This window comes from Gigantopelta aegis, chromosome 5 (genome assembly GCF_016097555.1).
Source record: "Gigantopelta aegis isolate Gae_Host chromosome 5, Gae_host_genome, whole genome shotgun sequence".
In the NCBI taxonomy this organism is placed as follows: domain Eukaryota; kingdom Metazoa; phylum Mollusca; class Gastropoda; order Neomphalida; family Peltospiridae; genus Gigantopelta; species Gigantopelta aegis.
This window is the reverse complement of record NC_054703.1, coordinates 6,473,669-6,495,566: the sequence shown is the minus strand read 5'-3', so window position 1 is coordinate 6,495,566 and position 21,898 is coordinate 6,473,669. Positions and strand designations below refer to the sequence as shown.

The 21,898-nt window shown below is 39.5% G+C and overlaps 1 protein-coding gene across 1 annotated transcript in view; it reads left to right on the top strand.

Annotated features, from left to right (window-relative positions):
• LOC121373695 (multiple epidermal growth factor-like domains protein 10) overlaps positions 1 to 21,898 on the top strand; it is a 51,218-nt gene that overhangs the window by 12,635 nt on the left and 16,685 nt on the right. Inside the window, exons 3-4 of the mRNA XM_041500423.1 lie at positions 2,904 to 3,044; positions 20,368 to 20,499. Coding sequence (XP_041356357.1) covers positions 2,904 to 3,044; positions 20,368 to 20,499 — 273 coding nt within the window. The remainder of the gene's footprint in view (positions 1 to 2,903; positions 3,045 to 20,367; positions 20,500 to 21,898) is intronic.

Genomic DNA, 21,898 nt, shown 5'->3' with positions numbered 1-21,898 from the left:
TTGATTATTTGTCTATATGGTTTAACATGTCGGCAAGATAAATTCGTTGTCGAAGCATCTCTCGGGGTATATGGCTTTTTATGTACCCTCTGTATGCTCTTTTACCCCGAGCCGAAGGCTCGATATCGCTTATTTCGCACCCTGCTCTATATAGTTACCAGTTATTATCAAACTTATGTACCGAGTGAAATAATGTTCAGTTGCCAAACGAAAATTATTTCATGAGGGACATAAATTTGACAATAACTGGTACCGAGTTTGTTATTCTATTTATTACCTCAGCTATTTTTTCTTCTTCTCTAAACGCCTTTATTTTCAACACACATGCACGCACATGTATAGAAACGATGTAAACCAATTTAGCCTACACACTGTTCTGAGTATTGCTATAACTTTGTATTGTATTCACGTTCACAGATAATTTTCAAAAACAAATATTATCTTCATTCTGCTAAAAATCTATAATGAATTGCATTAAAATGACATTTTGTTATAAATTTTACACTGAAAACAGAGTCGTGAACGGAAACTCTTTAAACTACATGACGTCATTTTGTGTTTGCCAAATCATGATGACGTCATATTTAGTACCGACAAGGTCATTGGTTTGTAAGCGTCAAATCGTCCAATAGCACCTTCTTACACACCCGTGTAGGAGATCACTGTTGTGTATTAAAATCGTATACAACGTATGGAGATCGTTTCTGAGAGGTCATGACCCAGTGTAGTGTTATTGTAAGGAGATGTAAAGTGACGTCATTGGAATATCGACGTCATTCAAATTCAAAATTAGCTGTATTATTACAATGCTTCCTTCGCCACATTAAAACGCTCACTTTTCGTCAATTTCATTTTCCGAGTGGTTGGTAAATGTTTTAGAGTGCTCTATTTTTTTTAAAAAGAAAACGGATATGTTAGCACAGTAGTGATTTGGTTATGACGTGGTATGTATGCTTAAATCCAAGTATCCATACGTCATGACCCAGTTCTGTAACAACGTAATTTAGTTCATTATATTGTTTACATTTTCATTGTTTCGAGGTATGTAAGAAATATAATACTACATTCGTGTCCGTTTGATACCATTTATCTTACATCTCGTTGTTTAAAAACGTATCCAACGAGCGTAAGATTTAGTTTTTAAATAACTGGTTGTAAGATAAATGATATCAAATGGAAACTCATGTAGTGTTCTCTATGTACGTTACTCCAATGCAGAATATTTCTCACTGAGACACTATGGAAAATATGACCGCTGGGGTAATAATGACATTTATAATCCATTAAAGGCTTCTGTAGGACATATCGCTGGCACTATAATCTTGATTGGTCGAATTTTTATCACAAGATAATGTTTTCTTACGTCACTGTGTTTGTTTCAGCGCTAAACCTACCATTAGTGACGTCACGCCACTCCCGTTCTGCTAGTTAACGAGTCTACCGCTGACATTCAACCCACATTACTGACATTGTTTACAGCTGTCGTAAATGAAAAGAATGATAATGGATGATAGAAAGAATACCCCCCTCGTGACTTGTAATATCATAAGACACACAGTTCAAGATATTCAGGGAAATATAACCAGTATGACCCACGTGTGTCATAATGATTTCACGTGCACAGCGAATGGTGTAATTTTGTGAAGCGACTTATCAAAATTTCGGAAAATGACGTCGTTTTGTGGTCTCTTTTTAGTTACGTTTGAAACGTTTTGATATGGTCCTAGCTTGTTATTCATGAAAATAATATTTGGAATAATGTGGACATAATAATAAAGAAATTATTACACTCGCGCACAGCGAATGACGTGATTTTGTGAAGCTTGCACTCGCTTGTGAATCGTACTGATGTTTACGAAACTCGTGTCAGGATTCATGTATTACCCTCGCTCTCGCTCGAGCGGGTAATACAATAATTCTGACACTCGTTTCGTAAAATCAGTACGACACACAAGCTCGTATAATAATCTCTATTTATCCTATAACTTACCTATGATATCTATGTCATAAACCCATGTGATAATTTTAGTGTATTAACCCGGTTCGTAATGGTATGCAAATTTGCAAGGTCTCTAGGTAATGTGTTGCTGTGGATGGGTCATTTGCTTACAAGCCAATAAGATGTGTACCTGAGAGTAACATTTTCAAAGATTTAGTTAAAATGCGTGCCTTCGAACTAATTTGTGCTAATCGTGATGACGTCATATTACCGATAGCGGCGACTTTAGTACTATGATTTACTGAAAACTGAATTAAAATGTTATTTTAGAAGTGTTATTGGATAAATAGAATTCTCTACTCGTGTTTTTTTTTTTTAATATGTAAAATATCAATCTCGTCTAATTAATCGGTCTTTGTCTCGGCAGAAGCTCGACAAATACCGATTAACATAGACTTGGTTGATATTTTCCATATTAAAAATACTCGTGAGGAATCCTCTATGGATATTATGTGTAAGTTATAGGATACATTATTTGATCCTTTTCCAGTTTTATTTACGATGCGTTGACGGTACTCATGCAATATTACTTGATAAACAGTTCGTCTTCTGTGTCTGGGTTATATAGTCCTATCTGGGCATAGAACATTGAAGTGTTATTAACACAATGCCTACCTGAGAATATTTCTATACTCTTGAGGAGGAGGGTATAAACAGGGCCGTAGCTAGGATTGTTTTTGTGTTTTTTGTGTGTGGTTTTTGTGTTTTTTTTTTTTTTTTGGGGGGGGGGGGGGGCGGGGCAACTGAGTAGTTAAAGTCTAAAACTCCTTAAACAGTTAAGAAGAGAATTTTCTTTAAGTTTCTATAATGCTTTCCGGATTTTTTTCGGGACGGGGGGGGGGGGGGGGGGGCTGATAAACATATGCCAATTTTATGTTGTTGCTGTTTTTTTTTGTTTTCATTGAAGTACCATGTTCTGGCCAAACGTACGGCTCTGACTGCAAGATGAGATGTAACTGTAAAGACCCAGAAGAAACGTGCGATTTGAAGATAGGAACGTGTTATTCTGGCTGTTATAAGCAGTTTATGGGAAAAGCTTGTCAATGTAAGACCTTAGTTTGAATTTACACAATAAAATGTGAGTCATTTTCTTTTCATTTCAACTTAGTTTCGTGCGTATATCAAATTAAGGTTCAAGCACGCTGTCCTGGGCACACACCTCAGCTCTCTGGGATGTCTGTCCAGGACAGTGGGCTACTTGTTTAATGGTTAGTGAGAGAGACGAGGGTGTAGTGGCCTTACACTTACCCACTGTGTTCTTAAAATCTTGCTCTGGGTTGGAGCCGGGGTAAACGGAATGCAAGTCCGTAGGAACAGTTGTCTGACCGGACTTAATCTCCTAGGAATGCAGGTCCTAGGTCTAATATACCTAGGAATGCAAGTCCGTAGGAACAGTTGTCTGCCCGGACTTAATCTCCTAGGAATGCAGGTCCTAGGTCTAATATACCTAGGAATGCAAGTCCGTAGGAACAGTTGTCTGCCCGGACTTAATCTCCTAGGAATGCAGGTCCTAGGTCTAATATACCTAGGAATGCAAGTCCGTAGGAACAGTTGTCTGCCCGGACTTAATCTCCTAGGAATGCAGGTCCTAGGTCTAATATACCTAGGAATGCAAGTCCGTAGGAACAGTTGTCTGCCCGGACTTAATCTCCTAGGAATGCAGGTCCTAGGTCTAATATACCTAGGAATGCAAGTCCGTAGGAACAGTTGTCTGACCGGACTTAATCTCCTAGGAATGCAGGTCCTAGGTCTAATATACCTAGGAATGCAAGTCCGTAGGAACAGTTGTCTGACCGGACTTAATCTCCTAGGAATGCAGGTCCTAGGTCTAATATACCTAGGAATGCAAGTCCGTAGGAACAGTTGTCTGACCGGACTTAATCTCCTAGGAATGCAGGTCCTAGGTCTAATATACCTAGGAATGCAAGTCCGTAGGAACAGTTGTCTGCCCGGACTTAATCTCCTAGGAATGCAGGTCCTAGGTCTAATATACCTAGGAATGCAAGTCCGTAGGAACAGTTGTCTGCCCGGACTTAATCTCCTAGGAATGCAGGTCCTAGGTCTAATATACCTAGGAATGCAAGTCCGTAGGAACAGTTGTCTGCCCGGACTTAATCTCCTAGGAATGCAGGTCCTAGGTCTAATATACCTAGGAATGCAAGTCCGTAGGAACAGTTGTCTGACCGGACTTAATCTCCTAGGAATGCAGGTCCTAGGTCTAATATACCTAGGAATGCAAGTCCGTAGGAACAGTTGTCTGACCGGACTTAATCTCCTAGGAATGCAGGTCCTAGGTCTAATATACCTAGGAATGCAAGTCCGTAGGAACAGTTGTCTGACCGGACTTAATCTCCTAGGAATGCAGGTCCTAGGTCTAATATACCTAGGAATGCATGTCCTAGGACTTACGTTCCTTACAAATACTGGTCTGACTGCCAGGATATCAAGTCCGGGCCGGACTTGCATTCCTGGCCAATCAAAATTTAAGTCCGGTCGTACACATAAAAATTAAATTATAAATGTAAACAAAACGAAAAACAGTTTCCGTTTTGGTTTATGCCCTATGATATACCAACACAATTATCTGTTAGACATTATATACTAGTATTTGATAATAATAATAATAATAATAATAATAATAATAATAATTTACCTGTAAAATTGTGATATTTGCGTTATATACATTATCTTATTATATAATTTTAAGTTTGTACCTTTTTGTCAATAATGTTGCAGGCGCGTGTACATAGGGTGTGGGGTGGGGTGGCGTGTTCTAAACACCCCTCTTCAAAACAAATGTCTAGACCTCTCCCCTGCATAGCTTACTGAACATGTGCCTGCTTTGTCAATTTTGCTCATTTTCAAAAATTAATTTGCTCTAACATATGACATATCAGACTCTAGCCTCTATGATATCTTAGTTCCAACAAACCATACCATCGATAAAAAAATATGTTAAATGGTTTTCATTAATGTTTATCAATTAATAGAAATATCAATGACTAAGAGTGGGTTTTAGTAGGCAGTGGGCTACTACACCGACTAAAACAAAACAGTAACCCCTGAACAATTATCATAATGTCAACTCATATCTTATGCTTTTTATGGTCAAAACTGCCATTAGGCAGTCGGTTATAATTGTTTTAATTGTTCATCAATAAAAGTCAAATTTCCATGCTTATTATTCCTGTTATTTTATATTGTAGTAACTGGTCATTATAGTACTAGTTATAAGTACTAACTACTAGAACTAAGTTCAGTTTTTAAAGTTTTATTTCAGGGATTTTCAGGAATCATATATATGTAATAAACGAACTATCGGAAATACATTCCAGAGGACTAGGACTACTAGGATTGAAAGTCCTGTGGACAAGGAGTACCAGGAATAAAAGTCCCACGGACTTCCATTCCTCGGAATGCACGTCCCACAGACTTAAATTCCTAGGGATACAGGTCCCACAGACTAGGATTCCGAGGAATGGAAGTCCGATCGGACAAAAATTAAGAAAATCACAATTAATCAGATTGTGACTTACCGTCAAAATATAGACATATTATTAAAAATTATGTTGGTGTATATAGGAATTGTCTTTTGTTTTTCACCAAAGTTTTTTTTGTTACCAGTTTTCATATGTATATATTTTTTAAACAATTTTGGGCTACATAAGGGGGGGGGGGGGGGGTATATTTCTTCGTGCTGAACACATAGACAATATAGCCTACTTTATATCTGTAGTTGCATTATATATTTTTGAAAAAAGCAAGATATTCGTCCTACTTCAGTATGCTAACAAAAATCTAAGACGACTACAAAAATTCACTCAGGTGTCTGATCCACAAGTCTATGACGTAAAAAAAATAATTAAGTTGATACTCAAACTTAAAAAATATTTTTGACATGGAGTTTCGAACCCACAATAATCTTAAGAAACTGGTACACTTATCCATCACACTACGAGGGAAAGCTGCCAAAACCTCACTTTTTTTCTCGTGTCTTTCTGGCAGCTCGTGCAAATTGCAGAGTATAATAAACGGACATCTAATTTGCCGGACTAGTATTTCTGTCACTGCTGTAGAAGGAATTTAAGTCCGGTAGGAATACAAGTCCTAGGATAAAAACAACTTAAAAATAAACCAGGAATGAAAGTCCGGGTAGGACTATGGTTCCCAAGCTATGGAGGTCCGATAGGACTACTGTTTCTACGGACCTGCGTTCCTTTTACAGGTACCGGGCTGCGAACCCTGTACCTACCAGCTAAACCACTGCGCCACCGAGACTGTTAATGTAAGTGGAATTACATGTCTTCATAGTGAGGATGTTAAATAGTTGTTTTACATTTCATTGTGACGAAAACATGCGAAAACGTGCGAAAACGTGCGAAAAAATAAACAGCACCCATTTTTTTCAAGATGACGTATGTTCCTGAATGAAGGAAATGTTTTATTTTACGACGCACTCAACACATTTTATTTACGGTTATATGGCGTCAGACATATGGTTAAGGACCACAGATATTGAGAGAGAAAACCCGCTGTCGGCACTTCATGGGCTACTCTTTTCGATTAGCAGCAAGGGATCGTTTATATGCGCCCTCCCACAGACAGGATAACACATACCCCGACCTTTAATATACCAGTCGTGGTGCACTGGCTGGAGCGAGAAATAGCCCAATGGGCCCACCGACCGCGCATCGAGCGAGCGCTGTACCACTGGGTCATGTCCCGCCCCCTTCCTGAATGAAACATTCATAACTCAGTGACTATACCAGCTAGGAATGTGTTTTTGGTGTCAAACGCTTTGCTGTTTTTCTGTTTCTTTCTTTTTGTGCTTTTTTTAGTGTGTGTGTGTGTGTGTGTGTGTGTGTGTGTGTGTGTGTGTGTGTGTGTTTTGTGTTTTTTTGAGTGGGTTATACTATTTTTGAGGTGAATATATTACCCAGATTTAGGAACATGAAGACAAATAATGGGTTATTTCATTTAAAAAATGTCGAAAAATGGTCCTCCCTTTTACACAAACCCCTTATACCCGACCCCTTTCCATGGCCACTGCACTATAGCTAATTACGCTACCAAGGAATTCTACTTTCCTCTGAAACAGCTTAAATGTCTGGGGTTTAAACATCAGCCCATACTCACAGAATCTTAAAAGGTGACCATCAGTTCTTCATCACTTTGACTTGCCCATGCCATTTTTGAGTGGCTCGATTTTTTTAGAAAGGTATTGTAGTGTAACCAAATTGTGGTGCAGGGGTGAAACATTCTCGATGAGAATGGTTAATACAGTACAACTCCCCTTTTAAGGGCCATCTTGTTTGCCGTGAGGTGCATCCTGTGAAGATGGATTGTGGGATCTTCGTGGTTGAGTTGGGGTATACCTGCAGGTGGGACTTGTGACAGTGCATCACTTTGGCATGGATTTCAAATAGACGGGTGGTCAGGAATGTCCGACCTGATCAATCGGCTGATCACGCCAAGCTCGAGAGCAAACGACTTTTGTTTTGTTTAAATTTCCAAGGACAAACATTGCTTGACTAACCATATTCATTTGGCTTGTCTCGGCGCGTTGGCGGGACAATTGGGTTATTTGGGTTTTTTTTAATGCCCAAGTATATCAACCATGTATCATTGGCATAGCTGTCTGCTGGTTATCCGCAGCACCATGTCCCCTAGGGCCTCCACGAGTACTCGTAAGTAAGTATATGGCAAAATGACGTAAAAATAGTATTAAATGAGAGTGCTCTTTTTTGCACGGGTACCCCGAGTCCTGTGAATGGACTCGAGTCTTGCTACACTCGGCCCGTGCCCGAGTACTCGAGTACTCGTGGAGACCATAATGTCCCCTTGTCGGACTTCGTGTTGGGTGGGGACATGGTTGATGAATCGTGATTGGTTGATGAATCATGGTGGGTGGGGACATGGTTGATGAATTGTGGTGGGTGGGGACATGGATGATGAATCGTGGTGGGTGGGGACATGGTTGATGAATCGTGGTGGGTGGGGACATGGGATGATGAATCGTGGTGGGTGGGGACATGGTTGATGAATCGTGGTGGGTGGGGACATGGATGATGAATCGTGGTGGGTGGGGACATGGGATGATGAATCGTGGTGGGTGGGGACATGGTTGATGAATCGTGGTGGGTGGGGACATGGTTGATGAATTGTAATAACTAAAGTATGGATAGAATTAAATCACTTACTGCAGGACTTCTAGATTATGGTAGCCCCACTCCCATGGCTAGTGATATTCAATGTTGGGCTAGTAAATAACTACTATTGCCATGGCAGACAGGGCTTCTAGATTATGGTAGCCCCACTCCCATGGCTAGTGATATTCAGTGTTGGGCTAGTAAATAACTACTATTGCCATGGCAGACAGGGCTTCTAGATTATGGTAGCCCCACTCCCATGGCTAGTGATATTCAGTGTTGGGCTAGTAAATAACTACTATTGCCATGGCAGACAGGGCTTCTAGATTATGGTAGCCCCACTCCCATGGCTAGTGATATTCAATGTTGGGCTAGTAAATAACTACTATTGCCATGGCAGACAGGGCTTCTAGATTATGGTAGCCCCACTCCCATGGCTAGTGATATTCAGTGTTGGGCTAGTAAATAACTACTATTGCCATGGCAGACAGGGCTTCTAGATTATGGTAGCCCCACTCCCATGGCTAGTGATATTCAGTGTTGGGCTAGTAAATAACTACTATTGCCATGGCAGACAGGGCTTCTAGATTATGGTAGCCCCACTCCCATGGCTAGTGATATTCAATGTTGGGCTAGTAAATAACTACTATTGCCATGGCAGACAGGGCTTCTAGATTATGGTAGCCCCACTCCCATGGCTAGTGATATTCAGTGTTGGGCTAGTAAATAACTACTATTGCCATGGCAGACAGGGCTTCTAGATTATGGTAGCCCCACTCCCATGGCTAGTGATATTCAGTGTTGGGCTAGTAAATAACTACTATTGCCATGGCAGACAGGGCTTCTAGATTATGGCAGCCCCACTCCCATGGCTAGTGATATTCAGTGTTGGGCTAGTAAATAACTACTATTGCCATGCCCGACAGGGCTTCTAGATTATGGTAGCCCCACTCCCATGGCTAGTGATATTCAATGTTGGGCTGGTAAATAACTACTATTGCCATGCCCGACGAGGCTTCTAGATTATGGTAGCCCCACTCCCATGGCTAGTGATATTCAGTGTTGGGCTAGTAAATAACTACTATTGCCATGCCCGACGGCTAGTAAAAAAAAAGTCAAATATTGCAGTTAAGTTTATTTTGTCAGTATGAATAGCCTGACCCCACCCCAACCCCCAATGTTAGTAGCCTTAAGCTTAGGTGATATATCTGATTATTACTATAATTTAGTAAAATTGTATTAACGTAAAGTAAAGTAAGGCTAGTGAATTTTTAATTGTGGCTAGTAAATATATAAAATCACTGATCCCATGGCTAGTGGATTTTATAAAAATTCTAGAAGCCCTGCTTTCTGACTGTGATGGGACTCTAAAAAGTGTACAACTTTCGATCCCGATCAGCAATATTTATTAAACTTTGGCTGATATTGGTGATGACGATATGCCGATCACAAAGACCACCAGCAAAGCCAAAGATAAATCCCATACTTGATGGAAAATAAAGTCATCCAGTGGAACTGTCGTTGGCTTAGCTTAGGCCCAAGTTTAATGAATTACGGCTTCTAATTCAAAAGTATAATCCTCTTGCAGTATGCAGGGAACCTTCCTGAAAGATAGTGACAGTCTTAACATTAGAGGATTTAATCTCTACCATAAATATCATGAAAGTGAAAATGGAGCGTCTGGGGCCGTTTCCGTGCTTGTAAATGAAAATATTCCCCAGAGTAAAGTCACATTAAATACAAACGTACAAGATGTGGCTGTTAAAGTCATGGCTCATAAGACAATTACTCTATGTTCAGTTTATTTACCCCTCGAAACAATTGTAATGTTTACCCTAGGGACGTTCAAGATCTTCTCGATCAACTCCCTACTCTGTTTGTTATCATGGGATATTTTAATGTTCACCACACTTTCTGGGGATGCAATTGCATATATAATAGAGATAAACAATTAGAGAACATAATTCTCAAAAATGACTTAATATTATTTAATGATAAAAGTCATACATACTTTCTTCCTGAAAGTGTTTTTATTCACTAAATAGATCTTCTTTCAGCACACATACATGTGTATACTGTTGACAAATATACCTGGTGCGGCCATGTTCAATTTATACAAATTAAGTCACTTCCCCCACCTACACCAATGCACATTTTTGAGATGTTGTCTAGGATCGCTTTGAGAATAAATTACAACAAAAATAAATTATGTTGCAATTTGTTCTAGGTTAGGCCTTTTTTAACCTTAGATTGACTGGACTATCAGCATGCAAGTCTTACTTGCAAATTCTAGATCCTATACACATACTCAAACTCTAATGACGTCACACGCATACAATTTGTATGGCGTTGCCATGACATTTACGTCTCAGACTCTATTAGAGTCTCGAGTCTAGACTCTAAAAGTTTTATAAGCACAAGACTAGGGACTTGGTGCTTTCATGACATTCCAGTGGAAAGAAGAAAGGAACTGTTTTATTTAACGACGCACTCAACACATTTTATTTTACGGTTATATGGCGTCGGACATATGGTTAAGGACCACACAGATATTAAGAGAGGAAACCCGCTGTCGCCACTTCATGAGCTACTCTTTTTCGATTAGCAGCAATGGATCTTTTATATGCACCATCCCACAGACAGGATTGCTCATACCACGGCCTTTGATATACCAGTTGTGGTGCACTGGCTGGAGCGACAAATAACCCAATGGGCCCACCGACGGGGATCGATCCCAGATTGACCGCACATCAAGCGAACGCTTTACCACTGGGCTACGTCCCGCCCCTTCCCGTGAAGAGCTTGAATGTCGATGCACACGAACCTAGTTTGGATGCTAGACGTGCAAAGCTTTCTCTGCAGTATGCTGAAGATTAAATCAATGCCAAACATCCTGCACATAATGCAGTCTTTGATAACAATTATATAAAGTTATTTGATGCGTAGCCGAATGCCATCCGATCATTTGGTCTTCGCATTAAAAAGCTTTTTATCAGTTTCCAACATGGATTTAACCGGCATTTTGGAAACACCGTCATATATATATATATTTTTTTTTTCCACCTTGGTGTATCAAACCACCAAAAATTGTATTCGATTGTGTGCATTTAAAGAAAGATCGCACAGATGCAGTTATTTATAAACAACATTTCATGGAAACCGTGAATACATCACTGTTTACACAGACAGATCGCGGGATGGGACTTATGTGGCTTCTGCTACGGTTTTTCAATCAGACACAATAATGTCCATGACATTGCCCGATTCGGCATCAATCTTTACTGCTGAAATTTGGGCAGTTGTTAAAACTCTGGAACAGATTAAGGATTCATGTGCATCCAAATACATTATTTTTTACAGACTCACTTTCGTGTCTCCAAGCTCTACAGTACATGGAATTGGAGCATCCATTAGTTGGGATGGTGCTATGAAAGTGTGTCTTTTTATCCATTGCTAATTAAGATATTATATTTTGTTGGTTACCCAGCCATATTGGCGTTAAGGGCAATGGAAAGACAGATTTTGATCCATGTCGGTGTTGGTGTCCCCTACACCAATTTTAAATATCATATTAACTAATATATATTTTCGACTTGGCAAAATGATTGGGACGATTCGGCCGCGAACAAGTTTCATTCTGTCAAGCCAGTCCTGGGAGAGTGGCAGTCTTGCTACAGGCGGTGCAGGAAGGATGAAGTGGTCTTGTGCTGTGCCTGCATCGGCCATACCTATTTAACGCATTCATTTTGATTTGGCAAGATGATTGGGACGGTTCAGTTGCGAACAAGCTTCGTTATGTCAAGCCAGTCCTGGGAGTGGCAGTCATCCTACAGGTGGTGCAGGAAAGATGAAGTGGTCTTGTGCCGTGCCCGCATCGAACATACATACCGTAAATCCTTGAATTGATGTCTAGGCTTCTATTGGGGGGGGGGGGGGGGGGGTTTCCGCGTCGCTCCAAGACCAGGAATCTTTTCAAGGCAGGTCTCTATACAAGACAGACTTCTTTTTTCTTTTTTTTTGCGTCGCTCCAAGACCCGTCCTCTTTTCAAGGCAGGTATCTATCTATACAAGGCAGGCTTCTGGGGGGTTTTCACGTCGCTCCAAGACAAGAAATCTTTTCAAGGCAGGGAAGTGGGTGGGGTATGTGCGTGTGTGTGTGTGTGTGTGTGGGGGGGGGGGTCACATCGCTCCAAGACCAGGCCTCTTTTCAAGGTAGGTCTCAATACAAGCCAGGCATCTGAGGGTTTTTCACGAATCTTTTCAAGGTAGGTCTCAATACAAGCCAGGCATCTGAGGGTTTTTCACGTCGCTCCAAGACCAGGAATCTTTTCAAGGTAGGTCTCAATACAAGCCAGGCATCTGAGGGTTTTTCACGTCGCTCCAAGACCAGGAATCTTTTCAAGGTAGGTCTCAATACAAGCCAGGCATCTGAGGGTTTTTCACGTCGCTCCAAGACCAGGAATCTTTTCAAAGTAGGACTCAATACAAGCCAGGCATCTTAGGGTTTTTTCACGTCGCTCCAAGACCAGGAATCTTTTCAAGGTAGGTCTCAATACAAGCCAGGCATCTGAGGGTTTTTCACGTCGCTCCAAGACCAGGAATCTTTTCAAGGCAGGTCTCTGTACAAGGCAGGCTTCTATTTTTTTTTTAATTTTTTAATGCAAACTTGTAACATCTTCTAATGTAGGCTTGCACACCTAGCTTCTTCTTTCCTGTTACTCCCACTATGTGTTTATGTTTGCGTTTGACGTTGGGCAACGTGAGTGAGGAATATAATACGACCATTAACCTGACAAAGCTACAGAGGTAGCAGAGGTTGGCCTTTGTAGAAGGCAGGCTTCTGTTCAAGGCACGCCTCTATTTTCTCGTGATGCTCTAGGACCCGGCCTCTAATCGAGGCAGGCTTCTATTCAAGACAGGCCTATATCCAACAATTTACGGTACTTGACGCAGTCATTTATTTTAAAGAAGGACACTCTTCCTCAGTGTGAACATTGTCAGTGTACACTGACTGTGCGCCACATTGTGGTGGAGTGTAAATATTATCATCCATTAAAGGCTGACACTATAATTTGCGATATTCTCCTAGGAGATATCGCTTCTGATAATCTTGATTGGTCAAATTTTAATCACAAGACAATATTTTGTTACGTCACTGTGCATGTTTCAGCGCTAAACCTATCATTAGTGACGTCACGCCACCCACATTACTGACATTGTTTACAATTGTCGCAAATACAAATAATGATAATGAATGATAAAAGGAATACCCCCTCCTCTCCCCTCGTGTCTTGTAATATCACAAGTTATCAGCACTCGTTGATAAAAGTATAAAACTCCTCGGCAAGCGTCGGTTTTCATACTTTTATCAACTCGTGCTGATAAATTATGATATCACAAGACACGAGGGGAGTATCCTCTATCTGAAGCGGACGAGAAATGTTTTCGAATCTTTTAAATTCCACCCATAATTAATTTTAAAGTTTTTAAAACTCAAAACAAAGTTATAAAAATATACTTACCTTGATATGTGTAGTGTATTATACTTTCCCCCACAACTCTTTACACTGTGGTTTTACACTGCTTTTACATAATTATATAAATAATATTTCCATATACTTACCTTTTCTGACACCCAGTAGCCGATGTATATTTGTGTGCTGGGGTGTCATTAAACATTCATTCATTCATTCATTCATTCATTCATTCATGGGCAACCAGGGTTTACCACGATGACAAAATTCCGAGAACGCATCTGGTATGCTGTCAAATAGTCTTACGTATGGTGTTTTTGTTAGTATCTTAATTCCGGACTTCCATTTTATTTAAATGTCAATATAAATAATAATAAAAAAATATTCTAACTTTAGATGAAAATGATGTTATTGTTATTATTTTATTATTATTTCGTGCCATTATAATACGCAGCAATGAACACCCACCCTCCCCAAATTCGACCATGTGTCTTGTCGCCTGCTCTTCTAGTCTGTGTTCCTAAAATGACACAAACAGGTTCATCAGAAATGATTGTAATAATAATTTTTGCTTAGAATTTTTTTTATTATTATTATTATTATTATTATTATTATTATTTATTTGTTTTTGGAGGGTGGGGTGGGGTGGGGGGGGGGGGGTAATAAAATTGATAACAAATACAAGCTGGAAATGACTATCGATTTTTAAACAGTTTTAAAGAACATTAAATACTTTAAAATATCGCTTTTTTGTGCTTTTTTTTAAAGACTCACGAAATTAATAATTACCTTTTGTAAACGAATATTATTTTATGTAGCTACAACAACAATTAAGTGAAAATATGTTTGTAAAAGTTACAAACTTGTAGACCTTCCCCATTAAAACGTGGTTTTTGTCCAAAATTAAACTGGTGAATTCCTCTAAATAAATCAATATGAGGTTTGAACACTATATCACAAATGTCAATTCCACTCATATCCATACGTTTTGCAACAGAAATTATCAGTATAATTGTGTTTAATACATCCTGTATTACAAATATACCGACGGCAGTACGTATTCGGTTTGCCAGGACAATTAACCTTGCAGTTCGGTATCCAAGGGGAGCAAACTTTGCACCCTTGAGCATTGATGCTATATCTCAATTAGCAAAACGTTGTTAACGTGGACCACTTTGGCCCATACAACTCACTTACTAACATCAAACTATTTGCCAAGCTGATGTAAAATGGGATGCACTGCACTTTCCTTGTCTTGACTACTGTAGTGGAGGCCATCGTGGAGTTAAACGGTGCTGCAATGCCTTAAAGGGACATTCCTGACTTTAAAGCTAATAAAATAGACAGTAATATGGATTAGTAAACTCACCTGTAATACATTTGTCTAAAAAAACATCAATGAAAAGTGCGAAATTGAAATACTTACATAGAACAATACTTTCGGGATTCCCCATGACACGATTATTTGAAATCCTCGCGGAAAGGTGAAGGTCAGAGGTCGCAGTGATGACGAGATCACAAATTTCCCACAATGCAATATTCAACATGGCTTCGGTGAGTACACGTTTTTGGGATGCAGTCGATTCGTCCACTGGACAATTTGTCCACGGACGATTCGTCCACTGAAAATTCGTCCACTGAGGAACTCGAGACGATTCGTCCACTACAAAAAATCAGTTCCGGACGATTCGTCCACTGGGTTTTTATTTCCTCAGTACATTGCCATGGGTGAAAGTTTTCCGGCATATGCCGGATTTTCCGATTTTTCTGGGTCTCTAAGGGTCGTTTTTCCAAATCGTGTAAATCCGTTGAGATTTTCATAGGGGGGTGGGTAGGGGTTATGGCCCAACTTCTCCGATTGTTGATAGATAATTACTCCAAAGTTCAACAAAAAGTTCGATTCTAGAACCTAGTTTTAGCAATGATTCAATCCGAGAAAGTTCCCCGATCTAGCAGATGCACATTTCAGTAAGTGCGCGGTTTTGTTTTTGTTGTTTTGTTGTTGTTGTTTTTTGGGGGGTGGGGGTGGGGGGTGGGGGGGGGGGGGAGTTTACGGAGATCGCCGATCCTTTCATCCGATTCCGACAAAACTGACTCATTGCGATCACCAGTCAACGGAAACACAAAATCTCAGTCCGTGAAACGAGATCCGGAAAGTTGAATCAAGTCGCGTCTAAAACAACACACTTTATTTGAATGACATTTGTTGTTTTGTTGAATTGTTTTTTAATGTACATTTAATTATATTGGAATTGAAGACAACGAGTTTTTATTTTATTTCGAGGTTATTAGGCATATGGGGATAACATGTGACGAGGGAGGGTACAGTGGATATAATGTACGCCATTGAAGGAGAACATGACATGGGGGGGGGGGGGGGGGGGGGGTGTAATAAAGTCTTCCGACGCGGAGGCTTGCATTACCTATTTACCACATCGTGACATGCGAGATAATGTACGAGCGAGTGGACGAATCGTCATTGGACGAATCGTTCGGGGCATGATAATGAATACCAACAGTTAATAAAAAATGGATATTAATGTTGAATTCTAACTCTGTTTTACTTTTTTGGTTATAGTATACCACAAAATAATGTTAAGAAACGATTACAATGTCAAAGAAATAACTATTAATATGTATGAAAAAAATGCAGTCATCGAGTGGACCAATCGTCCGTGGACGAATTGTCCAGTGGACGAACCGTATGGAAAGCACGTTTTTAATGTTATTTTTTTTTTTAATATTGACGTTTTGCATTGATTACCAACGACTTTCCATTTGTTTCCTACAAGTCGGTAGTATTACAATTATTTTTTTCGTTAAACTAAGCGATACGAATGGACGCATTTTAAAAGAAACAAGTAGAAATGATGCCGATAACAATTCCAAGATTTCATAATAATGTTCTTTTTTTTCTTCTTTTTGATCTTGTCTCTTTTCTATTGCCTTCGGCTTGGCAAGCCTTCTGATCGTTCTAGCATTTAGGGTTAGGGTCACTTGTACTTATAGCTATAGAGATCTACAGATGTTGGAAAGATCGGAACTTTGTCCATTAGTCGCCCCAACCCAAGCATTATACTCATAATACTGTGATGGTGCAATTTTATGGGTATCTGGTCGTTTCGGCCGGTTGCTAGTCACTTCGTACCTTGGTCCTTTCGTACCATAATCATTTCTTAGCTTGGTTCTTTTGTACCATAGTCATTTCGTACCTAATTTGGTCCTTTCGTACCACTGCAAAATTGAAAGTCATATCGTACCCAATCTAATTAGGTATATAAGATGCAAACATCACCTGCAACTGACTTTATAAATCATTAAATATTTAATTTTGTCCCTAAAAAAAGATCAAGTCATTTCGTACCATACACTGAAACAAATTTGTTGTTAATTTAAGGGCTTTTCTGATCAGCAAAAACAAGAAACATATTGTCATTGTGTATAAGTAATAAACATGAGCAATTGGATGATTTGGTAATCGGTAGGGTAGTCAATGTTTTCAGTGGTTGTTATTGTTTATTTCTAAGTAATAATAAGTAATATTCGACCATTTCAGCTGGTAACTGAAAACAATTGTTCATATTTATTTATTTATTTATTATTATTAGCATATTTATTAATTATGAATGTGAAAAAAGCACACTTTGGTCAATTGGAGCCAATTTCAGAAAACATCGAAGTTGGCCATTAGTAGTACATACCAAATACGGCTCTTGTCAGGTAAAATGGAAATAACAGTTGACAGGTGTTATGGTAAATCAATAACGATATGCTGCACAATAATGTGTTCTGATTTTCAAACTGTCAAAGTAAATTTAAAAAACAAAACAAAAAAACACTGCTTTTATGCTATGGTCGATTCGTTTTTTATATACTGGTATGAAATGACTATGGTATGGAAAGACTTCTCACAATGGTACGAAATAACTAAGGTACGAAATGACTTTTTGCAATGGTACGAAATGACTACGGTACGAAATGACCAGGCAGCATGGTATTTACATGTGCTCTACGTCACAAAAAGGTCACGTGATGCGCTTCAAATGCATGACAAGTCGAAGGGAATCCGCCGTCTAAAAATAGACTTTATTTGACGGTTGAAGGGAAAAATAAATTGATACGTACGAAAAAATATTTGGCAAAAATGCATATTGAGCTACTACGAACATTTGGGGGACCAAAAACACATTGGATATACAGATATGGATATTCTGGACAAGGAAATGTAAGTAAATTGTCATTCTAACAATTAAAAAAGGTTTTATTAGCCGGAAACTTTATAGCATTGCAACAAAGTCAGGAATGTCCCTTTAATCAGCTTGTGGTAGTTCAAAATTATTTTCTTGATCCCTAAAACACCACTACAGACATCAGCAGTTTTGTCATAGGTGATAAAATACTCTAAATATTGCCAGTTGTGTGTTTCGTCAGCCATCTTGGACGCTGTTGAATATTTCAAAATGCTCGAGGGTGTAAAGTTTGCACCCCACAAGTGGGCAGTGCATCACTCTCTCTTTGAACAGGCGTAATGTTGTAACTTTCTTTGTGCATATTCTTGTTCCCAGCAGTCCACGTATTAATAATGTAGATATATTATGTTCTAAATATATCCTTTGCGTATTTTAAATATTTACGTACGTCGTTAATAGAATGAAGTGTGTGTGTGTGTGTGTGTGTGTGAGAGAGAGAGAGAGAGAGAGAGAGAGAGAGAGAGAGAGAGAGAGAGAGAGAGAGAGAGAGAGAGAAAACACACACACACAGACAGACAGACAGACAGACAGACAGACAGAGATAACAGACCGACAGACAGACAAAGGGTGGATGGGTAGGTGGAAGTCGGTATTGTGTTGTTTTATTATTTTTATTATGTACACAATCCATGTCTTACCATTCGCATGTGTTTTAATTGTAAACAAGGGGCTGGGAATACTTTTTGTTTTTTTAAAGAAAAGTTTGCACCTCTCGGGTCCTCAATCAACACCTTCCAAAGATGAAAACCCCCTTAAAAAACAATTATTGGCAATGAAAGGTTCAGCCCAAAATGAGGGTTTGGTAAACAAACTCACTCCTAAGTCAGTGACATCAGAAAGAGGAAGAAAAAATAGAAGATTAAATTATACCACGGCCTTTGTTACACCAGTTGTGACGAGCACTGGCTGGAACGAGAAATTGCCCAATGGGCCCACTGACGGGGATCGATCCTAGATCGATCGCGCATCAGGCGAGCGCTGTACTAGTGAGCTACGTCGCGCCCTTCTGTATGATGAACCGGCCTCGGTGGCGTCGTTGTTAGGACATCGGTCTACAGGCTGGTAGATTCTGGGTTCGGATCCCAGTCGAGGCATGGGATTTTTAATCCAGATACCGACTCCAAACCTTGAGAGTGCTCCGCAAGGCTCAATGGGTAGGTGTAAACCACTTGCACCGACCAGTGATCCATAACTGGTTCAACAAAGGCCATGGTTTGTGCTATCCTGCCTGTGGGAAGCGCAAATAAAAGATCCCTTGCTGCCTGTCGTAAAAGAGTAGCCTATGTGGCGACAGCGGGTTTCCTCTAAAAAAAAAAACAGTGTGAGAATGACCATATGTTTGACCTCCAATAGCCGATGATAAGATAAAAAAATCAATGTGCTCTAGTGGCGTCGTTAAATAAAACAAACTTTACTTTTTCTTTATGTTGAAGTTCAGATTTATTTCGAACATCAGTGCGTAATAGTTACTACTTCATAAACATGTGGGCGGGATATGGCCCTGCTTTCTTCAGTGAGTGGTTCTTTCGTGTATATATCAGAGGCGGATCTAGGGGGAACCAGGAGCCCGACCCCCACTAACTTTGCGACATCTATATATTTTATTATATATTAATTTTAATTTTGTTTACGGTCCCCCTCCAAACCTCCCCAAAGTTGTCATTGCCCCTCCCCCCCAGTGGATTATCTAGATCCGCCACTGTATATGTGTGAGTTTTTGTGTTTATTTAGTATTATTTTTATTTTATATTTATGTATATGTGCAATATTAAAGGGACACAGCCTAGTTTCAACCCGTGAAAATTAACACCAAGTTTAGTTAATCTACAAACCTGTAACAGATTTGGATAAAGTTACAATTGAGTGACACACGTGCGTTTTTTAAAATATGAGAAATGCATTTTGTGATATTAAAAACACCAGGATGACCAAAACCACTTCTAATGTACGGAAATGGATAATCTAAAAAATAAAATCTAAATGAAGTATGATTTCAGTTACCAAAAACGGCTCTAATAGTCAAAAACACGCCTTAGTGTTTAAAAACTAGGGTATGTCCCTTTAAGTTTAAGTATGTCCCTGGCGTCACAGGATCGAACCACGTATGTGGACCCATTTAACTGAGTTTTCCCCCCGTTCCAACCAGTGCACCACAACTGATCAAAAATTGAGTTATGTGCCTTCCTGTCTGGGAAAGTGCATAAGGAAAAAGTGTAGCTGGTTTCCCCTGACGATTACGAGTCAGAATTACCTGTGTTTGACATCCATCAGCCAATGATTAATTAATCAATGTGCTCTAGTGGTGTTGCTAAACAAAACAAACTTTCATACACGTCTAATTTGTGTCCGTATTATATCAGTTGCACGGAAAATTGCTGTGTCCAATTCATTTCTTTTCTTTTAATTATCTTGGGATCCATACATTTACACGAGACAGAGAAAAAAGTCTAAACATATTCATTTGCATTTTTTTTTATTTCCCCCCGTTAAAACAGGGTGTGCTAATTTCTGCTATGGTGACAAGTGTCAACACAAGTGTAAGTGTAAATTTAAGGTGGAAGTGTGTGACAAGAACGACGGACACTGCTCTTCGTGTCCGTTCGGATGGGGTGGAGCTAGCTGTAACGGTAAGATTCTTCAGTTTAAATTTACACAATAAAATGTACCGGCAGATAATAATTTTATTATCTTACACACGTGGTTGTTAACACATGTACGTGCGTTAACAATTTCAAGGCATACGACTGGCTCCTCCATTGGTGATGACCAGGTCACCAGTGCCATACGTCCAATGAAAAACTACACGATGGAAATCAATTAGACTGTGACGTATAATTGACCTTCTGACTACTGCAGGCGAGATATCTCGCCTGACGCCACGCCAGTCGACATACTATACACTGTATACAGTGCATTCCCCAATTCATAGGGCGAGACGTAACCCAGTGGTAAAGCGCTCGCTCGATGCGCGGTCGGTCTGGGGTCGATCCCCGCCGGTGGGCCCATTGGGCTATTTCTCGTTCCAGCCACTGCACCACGACTGGCATATCAAAGGCCGTGATATGCACTACCCTGTCTGTGGGATGGTGCATATAAAAGATCCCTTGCGGCTACTCGAAAAGAGTAGCCCATGAAGTGGCGACAGCGGGTTTTCTCTCTCAATATCTGTGTGGTCCTTAACGATATGTCTGACGCCATACAAACGTAAATAAAATGTGTTGAGTGCGTAGTTAAATAAAACATTTCTTTCCTTTAATTTAAAGGCATATGGTCACAGACTATTGACCTATTTAATGGTTAACAAAGTATTACCTGAACAAATATAATTTGATTTGTCCCTAAATGTACTTTATTCAACCTTCTTCATAACCACCATACTCCATTTATTAATGACATTTTGTAAAAATAATTGAATTATGGCAACGGTCCATAATTCAAAAACTAAAATTGCCGAGAGGGATAACATGGATTTCACTCCATCATGGTTAAGTTTAGGTGATGCCATAGCTAGATTTGCTTTCCAACAGTTAATGTAATTTTTACTTATTATCCATTTTTAAAGAAATAAGGTCCTTAAATCTGTGACAGTATGCCTTTACACAATAAAATGTACCGCTAGATAATAATTTTATTATCTTACACACGGTCGTTGGTGACAACACCATGCGTTATTTTTGGTTACACGTGGTTGTTAACACATGTACGTGCGTTAACAATTCCAGGTGATGACCAGGTCACCAATGCCATACGTCCAATGAAAAACTACACGATGGAAATCTATTAGACTGTGACATATAGTTAACCTGACCATTCATGTGTCTGTGACGCGTAAGTCAGCTACAAGTGCAATGGCTGTAAATAACTTTTAATCCATTTTTTTGTTGTTTTTTTTGCTTAAAACCTGGGTGTTTTTTTTTAAGATATGTAAGAAATAGAATAATGCATTCGTATCCGTTAGATAACATTTATCTCACACCTCTTGTTTAAAAACGTATAAAACGTAATAAAACAACTCGTTGTGAGATA